The 11,985-nt window shown below is 51.4% G+C and overlaps 1 protein-coding gene across 1 annotated transcript in view; it reads right to left on the bottom strand.

The window, feature by feature from the left end:
* Positions 1–6: 6 nt before the first annotated feature.
* The window catches only part of LOC102381615 (zinc finger protein 446-like), a 15,657-nt gene continuing 3,678 nt past the window's right edge, over positions 7–11,985 (bottom strand). Inside the window, exons 4-8 of the mRNA XM_025195524.1 lie at positions 9,638–9,810; positions 9,020–9,146; positions 2,265–2,381; positions 2,017–2,156; positions 7–1,055 (exon numbers count right to left, since the gene is read on the bottom strand). Of these exons, the coding sequence (XP_025051309.1) occupies positions 2,149–2,156; positions 2,265–2,381; positions 9,020–9,146; positions 9,638–9,810 (425 nt within the window). The 3' untranslated portion in view covers positions 7–1,055; positions 2,017–2,148. The remainder of the gene's footprint in view (positions 1,056–2,016; positions 2,157–2,264; positions 2,382–9,019; positions 9,147–9,637; positions 9,811–11,985) is intronic.

Raw genomic sequence — 11,985 nt, 5'->3', positions numbered from 1 at the left:
ATGAGTATGTGGCTTCTCCAGTGTGTGGATGAGCCGGTGTCGGGTCAGGCTGGAAAATCGGCTGAAGCTCTTCCCACACTGTGAGCACTGATGTGGCTTCTCCCCTGTGTGGATGAGCCAGTGTCGGGTCAGGCTGGAAGATCGGGTGAAGCTCTTCCCACACTGCGAGCACTGATGCGGCTTCCCTCCTGTGTGGATGAGGCGGTGCTGGGTCAGGTTGGAGGACTGGGTGAAGCTCTTCCCACACTCCAAGCACTGATATGGCTTCTCTCGCATGTGATTAGTCTGGTGCTGGGCCAGGCTGGAGAGCTGTCTGAAGCTCTTCCCACACTCTAAGCACTGGTGTGGCTTCTCCCCGCTGTGGATGAGCCGGTGTTGGGTGAGGCTGGAGGACTGGGTGAAGCTCTTCCCACACTCTGAGCACTGATATGGCTTCTCTTGCGTGTGAATAAGCCAGTGCTGGGCCAGGCTGGAGAGGTATCTGAAGCTCTTCCCACACTCTGAGCACTGATAAGGCTTCTCTCCTGTGTGGATGAGCCAGTGTCGGGTCAGGCTGGAGGACTGGGTGAAGCCCTTCCCACACCTGGTACATATGTGGAGCTTCTCTCCAGTGTGCCTTATCTTGTGAAGAGCCACAAGTGATGGGCAGTCAAGGGTTTTCCTGATTTCGGGGCAGGGGAGGGTTCTGCCCCAGTGAACGGCAATGAGCTCCTGCTTTCCTCTGAGGCCCTCCGCACTGCCTTGGTTTGGATGTAGTGCCTCTTTCCAGTGGCTCTTCATGTCTCTCAGCTCCACACATTCTTCCTTGCACCCAGGGATGTTTCTCAGATCTGCCCCTTCTCCACTCTCACACCCAACTGGAGATGATACCTGGTTCACTGTTACATTCTCCTTCTGCTTTTTGGGCCTCCCTGGGCTCTTTTGCCATTGCTCTCTCTCGGGTCTCAGGGAGACTATCTGTCCTAGACTCCCTGGGAAAGTTCGTGGTGGCACCAGGTCTGCAGGTCCTTCAACAGGAATCTGCTCCTCAGCTCTGCTCAGCAGCCAAGCACCTGCTGCATGGGGAAGAGAAACTCCAGATTAGCCCATACCCTGCTGGCAAGTGGCAAACACTGCTATTCCTTCTGCTGGGATGGGCACAGGCCTGGACCTTGGCACTTATGTTCCCCCAACAAAACAAGGTCTTCCTGCCAAAACCCCAAATGCTGGACACAATGGAGGGGCAGGTCCCGGTGTTGAGCTAATGGTCCAAACTCCATGCAGTTCAGAGTTTTTTGCCCACCCGTCAGCCTCATCATCTCAGGCCCTGCTAAGAGAAGCACAAGTGGGAGATGTGCATTATGACAGTACCTGAATAGCTTCATGCTATAATGGGTTGAGGACGAGGGGAGGACCTAGAGCTGTGGCCTCTCTTCTGAAAGGAGTAGGGCTGTGCTTCCTGCCTGCTTCCAGGACAAGGTCTGGTGCAGGGAATGAGCCCATGGAGCTTTCCCCTGTTGAAGGATCCCAGGTGGCCTCCCTGTCACAGGAGTCTGCTTCAGATCTAATGCCTTGGCATGAGCTTGAACCTGGACTCCGTGGTATCTCAAGCTTCTTGACACCCAGGGCCCCAGAGAAGAGACACAAAGCGGGGTATTCTGGTGCAAACCATGGGGGATTCATGTCCCCCCCACAACCTGAAAGCTTCTGAATCCCACACATGCCATGGAGCCATGTCATGCAGCCTGAGACCAGGATGAAACATTTCCTGGGTTCCAGGTCAACCTGATCAGGAGAGGAAAGGGAGAGCCTTAGCTTCTTTCTTGTCCAGCAGTGACAGCTACACAGAGCCTCTGCATACCATCCTGATTTCCATGGGGGACTACAAATCCCATCCTTCCCTGGAAGAAGGTGGTAGAGAGGTATAGCTACCTTGGGCTGGGGAATGAACTCTTACACTGGTGAGTGAAGATGGAAATTTAAGATCACTGTATCTCAGGGAAACTCGATTGGGCAAAAAAAATCAAGACAGCAAACCTGATTGCCCTGTAACATCTGTCATTTCCTGGAGGAGAAGGGAACAGCTGCTTGTCTCCACATGGTTGAATTTCAGGGCGTGGAAACAACACTTGCCTGGACACACTACTGCATAATGTGCTGTGTTTGAGGTCAGCACCCTGCAAGGGCAGCACAGGGCAAGTCTGTAGTTTCCAGGTCCCCCTGGCACTCTGGGCACGACGCATTTCTGAGAGCAAAGTCGGGTGGAGGGGTCAGCCACAACTCACCTGGCAGCAGCTCCTCTGACCTTGAGATTTTCCCACGGGTCTCATCATCACAGCCCCAGAGCTCCACCTGTCCTTGCTGGATGCTGCAGATTAAGGCAGGTGTGGGACCTCGATATCCTGTTTGGGGCAGTGGGTAAAGAGGGTTAGTAATTAGGTACTGGATGCAGAATCATCAGCTGGGATTTGGGGAATGGATCCCAGGAACTCATGCTTTCTATTAGGGCCTTGGTGGACAAGGGAGAACAGGCATTTACGAAAGAGAAGGCACTGCAGGAAGAAGCCTTCAACAGACAGTAGTACTGGCCACCCAGGTACAGGCAGTCCTTGGACTTGGAACACAATTGGTTCCTGAAAAATCACATCTTAATTCGAAACGTTGCAACTCGGAACTGATTTTTCCAAAGGCACAACGTTATAAATGGGGGATTGGTTCCTGAACAAAGGCCCGATACCCTATTTTCACCAAAAATAACCCAGAATTTTGTACTCAATAAATTACAGCTGAGTAACATAGCTACATTAAGCTACACTATTTGTGTTGGTCTAATAAAAGATATCAGATTCACCCAAGGAACCTTGTCTGCCTATAGCTACATTAATGCATTTATGTTGAAAATGTCAATTATATTGGTTTTGAAGGACTTTTTTGAGGTGGCTTTGCTGGACTTTTTGAAGGATTCTTGGTTGGAGCCTTCTCAGAAGTCTTGTCTCTTTTCTTAAAGAAAGCGTCCAAGGAAGTCTGGGGAGATGTTCTCCAGGGAGATGAGCGGCGCAGAGAACTTGTTCAGTGGCATGGTGTTGCATCAGATCAAGCGTTGTAAAGTCAAAACTTACATCAGAAAGTTAAAATAGGGTGTCAATTTATAAACGATGTAAGTGCTGTTCATTGTAACTCAAAATATTGTAAGTCGAGGACCGCCTGTAGTGGAGGGATGGTAATAGGAAACAAAACACCAGCCACTCTGACTTAGAAAAGACATTAGCCAGGGACGGGCATGGAGATGCAATGATCCATGATGTACAGTAAAAGCTGTTATCCGGCATCCCCTGGGAATGGGGGATGCTGGATAACAAAATATGCTGGTTAATTGAGCGGCCCCAGCTGCTGCTTCTCCCTCCACATCTGGGGCATCCCTCTGCCCCTCCCGTGGCATCATCACCCCTCCTGCAGTCCCTGTGGGCCCCGTGGGACAGGGAAGCAGGCCCTGCACAGCCCCGTGCAACCTGTTTTGCCCCCACACTGTGGGGGCTCGGCAGTGCAGGCTGCTTTGCCCCAGGCCATGGGGGCTCAGAGAAACTAGAAGTGCCGCGGTGGGCACTTCTGGTTTCACTTTTCCTTACAAGCCGGCATGCTGGTTAGTGGAGCATGCCAGCTTGTACGGTGCCGGTTACTGGAGAGTTTACTGTACTAGAGAGCAGAAAGATAATTTTTTTTACTATTTTCAAGGTAGCAAACAGAAGAGATATTGGATACTCTTATGGATGGATAACATCTATCTTATCAGTGTAATTCCAGGAAAAGTAGCCACAAGTATCAAGGACAATAAAACGTCCTTTTTTAGATATGTGGGGACTCGGAGGAAAAGCAAGGGCAACATCGAACCCCTGCTAAACCAGATGGGACAACTGACGCCCAAGGAAAAGCCAACTTGCTAAACGGGTACTTTGCGTCGGTCTTTCACCAGTCCCATGGGATGTCCCTGTCCATTATGGGACGGGAAGGCCTGCCTTACCCCCCCATCAATGCTGACCTCGTGAAGGAACACCTTGAGAGGCTGGACACCTTCAAGTCAGCTGGCCTTGACAGTTTACACCCCAGGGTACTCAAGGAGCTGGCCAGCATCATAGCTCAGCCCCTGGCATGGATCTTCGAGAAGTCGTGGTACTCTGGTGAAGTGCCCGCAGACTGGAAGAAGGCCAATGTGGTGCCTATCTTCAAGAAAGGGAGGAAAGTAGATCTGGAAAACTACAGGCCCATCAGCCTGACTTCTATCCTGGGGAAAGTCTTAGAAAAGATTATCAAAGAGACCATTCTTAACAGACTGGCTGATGGCAACATCCTGAGGGATAGTCAGCACGGGTTTGTTGCGGGTAGGTCTTGCCTGACCAATCTCATTTCCTTTTATGACCAGGTGACCTATCACCTGGACAAGGGAGATGTCATATATCTTGACTTTAAAAAAGCCTTTGATCTGGTATCCCATGATCACCTCTTGGCAAAACTGTCTAACTGTGGCCTCGGCCACACCACGATACGCTGGCTGGGGAACTGGCTCTGTGGTCGGACCCAGAGCGTGGTGGTTGATGGAAGTCAATTGTCGTGGTGCCCTGTGACCAGTGGGGTCCCTTGAGACTCTGTCTTAGGGCCCATAATATTCGACATTGTAACAGGGACTCAGTCAGGAGACCTATTACTTAGGCAGGCTCAGGGAAGAGCGACCAGTGAATGCACCCTGCCAGGTGGAAGGAATTTCACACCTGAGAGAAGATCGGGTGATTAGCCCACAAAAAATGAGAGAGAAAGCTGGCATCGGGACATTGACTGATTGCCTTCGGGCACAAGAAGACAAGCACAGGGTTAATCAAGATCCCAAGAAAATAGAAGAAGTGAAAAGGATTCTGACTTGCGATCCTGGAGAGAGCCGTGAGGTTGGGACTCCAGAAGACAGGTCAGATGCAAGACGGACGACTGGCCAGGGAATTGGGCTGCATTTGGTGAGCGCGGGAAAGCCCTGAGGCATCAGGAAGCGGCTCTGCCCATGCGTAGATGAAAGACTGTCTACGAGACAATTCACGGGGAGGCAGGAGTTAAGAGAAGTCCCTGACCCTGCTGGGGCAACAACTGCTTAGAAAACTACAGAACAAACTAGACGAGAGGAGCAGGGGGTAAAGAATAAAAGACGCAAAAGAATGCACTGCACTAATGCACTAATGAAGTAATTGGTGGTGGAAGCTATTTAGTTACAATGTATCTTTGAAGTAGCAATACAGAGCTCCCTTTACCTGCAAAGCAGGATGTCCTTGCCAATGATGTAATCGGCCAGGCTTTTGATATCGTATCTGTTATTTTGGAAAATAAGCTCTCACCTTGAGCATTTAACATCAGGGTGGCATTTATCAATCATAAACATCAAAGCACACTGATCTCCTTCCTTTTTCTTACAAAATCCAAGTCGTGGCAGGTGGGTACAGAGGAGAGAAGAGGCTAAGATCACCCTACATGCTCACAAACATCTTCATTAATGATGTGGACATTGGTATCAGAAGCAGACTGGCCAAGTTCACCGATGACACCAAACTTTGGGGTAAAGTGTCCACACCCAAGGACAGGAGGGTGATCCAGGCAGATCTTGACAGGCTCAGCAAATGGGTGGACGAAAACCTGATGGTGTTTAACACTGATAAATGCAAGGTTCTCCACCTTGGGAGGAAAAACCTGCAGCATGCTAATAGGCTCGGCAGTGCTATGCTGACTAGCACTACGGACGAGAGGGACGTGGGGGTCATCATTGACCACAAGATGAACATAAGCCTTCAATGCAATGCTGAGGCTAGTAAAGTGACCAAAATGCTGGCTTGCATCCATAGATGCTTCTCAAGCAAATCCCAGGATGTCAGCCTCCCGCTGTACTCAGCCTTGGTGAGGCCACAGCTGGAGTACTGCGTCCAGTTCTGGGCTCCACATTTCAGAACTATGTGGAGAAGCTTGAGAGAGTCCAGAGAAGAGCCACGCGCATGATCAGAGGTCAGGGGAGCAGACCTTACAACAACAGGCTGAGAGCCCTGGGGCTCTTCAGTCTGGAAAAGTGAAGGCTCAGGGGTGATCTGATGGCCACCTACAAGTTTATCAGGGGTGACCACCAGCATCTGGGGGAATGTCTGTTCACCAGAGCGCCCCAAGGGAGGACAAGGTTGAACGGTCACGAACTCCTCCATGACTGTTTCAGGATAGACATAAGGAAGAACTTCTTTACTGTCCAAGCCTCCAAGGTTTGGAATAAACTGCTGCCGGAGGTGGTTCAAGCACCTACTTTGAATGCCTTCAAAAGACATTTGGATGTTTATCTTGCTGGGATCCCATGATCCCCTGCTGACTTCCTGTCCCTGGGGCGTGGGACTGGACTCCATGATCTTCCGGGGTCCCTTCCAGCCCTAATGTCTATGAAATCTATGAAATACATTAATGTATTTATATTGTAAATAGCAATCATATTGATTTGGAAGGACTTCTTTGTGGTGACTTTGCTGGACTTTTTGAAATCTTCTTGGTTGGACTTTCTGCAGGTTTCTTGGCTGAAGTCTTCTCAGGAGTCCTGGCTGCAGTTTTTTTTTCTGGAGTCTTATCTGCTTTCTTAAAGAAAGTGTCCGAGGAAGTTTGGACAGATGTTCTCCAGGGAGATGAGCTACGCAGTGAACTTGTTCGCTGGCGTGGCATCGCATTGGATCAAGCGTTGTAAAGTTGAAACTGACGTGATGAAGCTGAAACAGGGTGTCCATTTATAAACGCTGTAAGTGCAAAACCTTGTAACTCGAAACATTGTAAGTCGAGGACTGCCTGTACCTCAACCCTGAGCGCAAGCCAAAACAAGCCCTTGTATTAGGGATCCTCGGAAATGAAAACTGGTTCTTACTAGGCCCTGCACCTAGCCCGCTTCTTTTGATCTCAGTGATGGGCATCTGATCCGGGGAGGGATTTTAGGAAGAAGACAAGAAAACTTTTGAGAATGGCAGAGTGAGCTTGAGAGCACAGGTCTTAACGTAACTACAGCAAAGCCAGGGTCTCCAAAGAAGGAGAAAGGAGATTTAGACATCACAGAACTGAGCATGCTAGGATTGTTAAATGTGTTTGCAGAGCAAACAGTAGGACAGAGGACGGAAATCAGACTCGTCCTCAAAGGACAGCTCTTGATTCATTTATGTACAATGAACTGAAGATGGTATGAACACACTGACAAGACAGAGGAAAATCATGTTGCAAAGGAAACGTGAAGAAAATCATGATATGATGCTCTTCACTCCAGGGGGCTGAGGGAATTAGCAGGGGTCGTAGCAGGGCCCCTGGAACGGCTATTACATGCACTCGTGGTGCTGTGCCAGAGGACTAGAAAAGGGCCAATGCGGTCCCCATTTTCAGAAAGGGGAGGAAGGAGGACGCAGGTAACTATAGGCCCCTTAGTGTTAACTTGGTCCTGGGGAAGCTCTTTGAGAAAATTATCCAGGAGCACATCTGCGCGGGACCAGCAGGGGAGGTGATGCTCAGGAGCAACCAACACGGGTTCATTAGAGGCAGGTCCTGTCAGACCAACATGGTGACCTTCTATGACCAGGTCACAAAATCCTTGGACGCAGGTGTCGCAGTGGATGTAGTCTTTCTGGACTTTAGGAAGGCCTTCAACACTGTCTCTCACCCCATCCTCATTAAAAAATTAGGCGACTGTGGTGTCGATCCCTACACAGTGAGATGGGTCACTAACTGGCTGGAGGGCCGCACCCAGAGAGTGGTGGTGGACGGATCATTTTCGACCTGGAGGGATGTGGGCAGTGGGGTCCCCCAGGCCTCGGTTCTCGGGCCTGCACTGTTCAACATCTTCATCAACGACTTGGACGAGGGGGTGAAAAGCACCCTGTTCAAGTTCACAGATGACACTAAGATGTGGGGAGAAGTGAGCACGCTAGAAGGGAGGGACAGGCTACAACTAGATCTGGACAGGTTACAAGGGTGGGCGGATGAGAATAGGATGGGTTTCAACACTGACAAGTGCAAGGTGCTGCACCTGGGGAGGAAGAACCAGCAGCAGACCTACAGGCTGGGGAACTCCCTTCTCGTCAGTGCAGAGGCAGAAAAGGATCTTGGAGTCATTATTGATACCAATACGAACATGGGCCGACAGTGTGGGATGCGGTCAGGAAGGCCAACCACACCTTGTCATGAATCCACAGATGCATCTCGAGCAGGTCCAAGGAGGTGATCCTCCCCCTCTATGCGACACTGGTCAGGCCGCAGCTGGAGTCCTGCATCCAGGTCTGGCGCCGCACTTCAGGGGGGATGTGGACAGCATGGAGAGGGTCCAGAAGAGGCCACCCGCATGATCAGGGGGCAGCAGGGCAGGCCTGACGAGGAGAGGCTACGGGACCTGAACCTGTTCAGCCTCCACAAGAGAAGGCTGAGAGGGGATCTGGTGTCCATCTATAAACTTACCAGGGGGGACCAGCCGGCAATGGGAGAGGCCTTGTTCCCCTGAGCACTCCCAGGAGTAACGAGGAACAACGGCCACAAGTTGATTAAGAGTAGGTTCAGGCTAGACATCAGGAGGCACTACTTCACAGTCAGGGCAGCTAGGACCTGGAACCAACTTCCAAGGTAAGCGATGCTTGCTTCTACCTTGGAGGTCTTCAAAAGGAGGCTAGACAATCACCTAGCTGAGGTCATTTGATTCCAGGATTCATTCCTGCCCATGGCAGGGAGTCGGACTTGATGATCTGCTCAGCTCTGGCCTAAACAACTATGCAAATGCTGAGCATGGAAGCACCAGGAGTTGTAATAATGGGGAAGACACAAGTGAAGGCAGCTGGATCAAATGAAGGAGGAAATATCAATATGAAATGTGAGAGGTCTGATCACTAACATACCAGTGGGGAGGAAGTAGACTTAAGCCACCAGACCAAAGTTCATGATGATGAGACTATTGAAACACAGGGAGGTGACTATGAATCATCAGACTCCACACAGCTCCACAAAGCAGCAAGAACTTTACCCAGGGAAACGAGGGCTTGGTAATTCTTTAGCATCTGGTCCCAGTAAAGCACCTTGTCTTCTTCTTCCAGCAGCTCCCACTCCTCCCACGTGAAATACACTGCCACGTCCTCAAACACCTCCCGGAGCTGCGGGCACAAGCATTGCACCATCAGTGTCTCCTGGGCCAGCTGCTCCCAGCCCCACGGCCCTGTCTGCAATCACTCGGCACTACAGCTCATTGCAGGCTTAGCCAGGACAGGCAGGGCTGCAACATCCCGTTACTCAGCTGACACACGAGGTGGATGCAGCTGTGGACATGGGAGCTCACGTGTGGGCCTCAGCCCAGCTCATCACTGTCTGTCAGCTCGGTCCTTTGAGGCAGCCGGGCCGGCACTTTTGGAGGCAGGGAGCCCCATCTCCATGCACTCTCACCAGGCCTTTCCGTGCCAGCACCCCTGGCTATCTGCACTTGGGAGGGAGCTCCTGCTAACGCCAGCTTGGACTTTTTGTACCCTGTGGCACCACAGGCCTGTCGCTCTTCAGGTCTCTCTGTTCCCCTCATTTTTTACAGCCCCCCTTGCTCCTTTGCACTCTGCCCCAGCTGTGTTCCCCCAACTGCACCTGGTGCCCTGCTCACCTCCAGATTCTGCCCCTGCTTTGGAGGCCTGCCCTGCCCCTTCTGCACTGGGCCCGGCTCAGGTGTCAGGGAGCCCCTCTCCTCCAGTCCCCCTGGGCAAGTCCTCTGCAGCTCCAGCTTCACAGGCTCTTCTCCAGGAGGCTTGTGGTCAGTGCTGCTCAGGGTCCCAGCACCTGCGGGCGGGGAAGAGTGCACAGGGTAGCAGTGGCGCTGCTGGCACGGGGAAAGCCCTGCTAGTCTCTTATACTGGTCTGGGACTAAGGCAGACGGAGGCTTCAGTTTGTGGAAGAGCAGGGAGAAGGTTGATTCCATGTCCCATAGCTCTTGTCAAGGGCACGAGGCTAGAGATGAGGCCCAGTAACTCTGTCCCAGTCAGGGGTGGTCATCACAACACCATGCAAAGCCAGCAGGGACACGGCTCCCTGGGAACAAGCTTGAGGGATGTTGGTGCTGTCACATCCACATGCTAAGGGGAGGGGAGGGGAAATGCAAGGTTAGTCTACTTCAGGGCAAGGCATCCTACGTCTAAAAAGAGCGGCTTATAAAGGATGGAAGACAGGAATCACCGCAATGGAGGAGTACTCTGCAGGGAGTGAACCAGGAAAGCAAAGGTTGCAACCAAACTCGAACTGGCTATACATATCAAAGACAATACAAAGTCCTTTTTCAGATATGTGGGGAGTTGGAAGAAAAGCAAGGGTAACACAAGACCCCTGCTAAACCAAATCTGACAGCTGACACCCAGAAAAAGCCAACCTGCTTAATGGGTACTTTGCGTCAGTTTTTCCACCATCCCAAAGCGACTGCCCTGCCTAACATGATGCAGGGCAGCCAGGGTGAGGGTGAATTTATATCCTACCTTGCTGTAGACCAAGTAAAGGAACACCTTGAGAGGCTGGATACCTGCAAGTAAGCTGCTCCAGATACTTTACACCCCAGGGTACTTAAGGAGCTGGCAGGATTCATAGCTCGGCCACTGGCATGGATATTCGAGAACTTGTGGCGCTCAGGTGAAGAGCCTAAAGATTGAAAGAAGGCCAGCGTGGTGCCTATCTTCAAGAAAGGGAGGAAAACAGATCTGGGGAACTACAGGCCAATCAGCTTGACCTCAATCCCTGGAAAGATTTTGGAAAAAATTATCAAAGAGATCATTCCTGACAAACTGGCTCATGGCAACATCCTGAGGGAAAGCCAGCATGGCTAAAGCCCTTGACTTCAGAAGGGCCAACTTCAATGAGCTTAGGAGACTAGTGGGGGAGGCACTGAGGGCCCAGAAGGTACAGGAGATGGGAGCCCATGTGGGATAGTTGTACCTTAAGGGGACGATCCTCCAGGCCCAAAGGGTTACAGTCCCTGAGAGAAGCAAGGGGGGTAAGAGTGCTCAGAACCCGCCTTGGCTCAGCAAGGGCATTCAGCAGTGCCGGAGGACTAAAAGTGGGGTGTACAACCAGTGGAAGTGAGGAGCTATCACCAAGGAGGAGTACTCCTCCTCGGCCCGGGAGTGTAGGAGGGCTATTAGGAAGGCCAAGGCAGAGATGGAGGCTCAGGCTAGCGTCCAGGATTAAGGACAACAAAGTCCTTTTTCGAGTACATTGGGAGCAAGAAGAGGGCACCAGGCAATGTAGGGCCCCTGTGAGACACAAACAGTAATCTGGTGGCCACGCCAGACAAGAAAGCTGATATTTTTAATAGTTTCTTTGCCTCTGTTTTCTTGAACAGGGACCGGGACATCCCACCTACCAGAGGTAGGGACAATCTTGGGGATAGCTCTGTCATGCCTTTGGTCAGCGCAGATGTAGTTTGGGATCTTCAGGAAAGGCTGCACATTTTAAAATCTGCAGGTCCAGATGCCCTCCACCCAGGGGTGTTGAGGGAGCTGGCAGGGGTCATCGCGGAGCCCTTGGCCCGGCTGTATGAGCATTCATGGTCATCTGGCCAGGTGCCGGGGGATTGGAAACTGGCTAATGCGGTCCCAATTTTTAAGAAGGGGAGGAAGGAGGACCCAAGTAACTATAGGCCTGTAAGCCTCACCTCGGTGCTCGGGAAGATCTTGGAGAGGATCATCAAGGAGCACATCTGTGGGGGGCCGGCAGGGGAGATCATGCTCAGGGGCAACCAGCATGGGTTCATCAAAGGCAGGTCCTGCCTGACCAACCTGATTGCCTTTTCTGACCAGGTAACTAAATCCTTGGATGACGGTGTCGCTGGGGACATAGTTTTTCTAGACTTGAAGAAGGCCTTTGACACCGTCTCTCACCCCATCCTCATCAATAAATTAAGCGACTACAGCTTTGATACCTGCACAGTTGGATGGGTAAAAAATTGGCTGATGGGGCGCACCCAGAGAG

The sequence above is a fragment of the Alligator sinensis genome, unplaced genomic scaffold (genome assembly GCF_000455745.1).
Source record: "Alligator sinensis unplaced genomic scaffold, ASM45574v1 scaffold1744_1, whole genome shotgun sequence".
In the NCBI taxonomy this organism is placed as follows: domain Eukaryota; kingdom Metazoa; phylum Chordata; order Crocodylia; family Alligatoridae; genus Alligator; species Alligator sinensis.
This window is presented reverse-complemented; position numbering and strand designations above follow the sequence as displayed.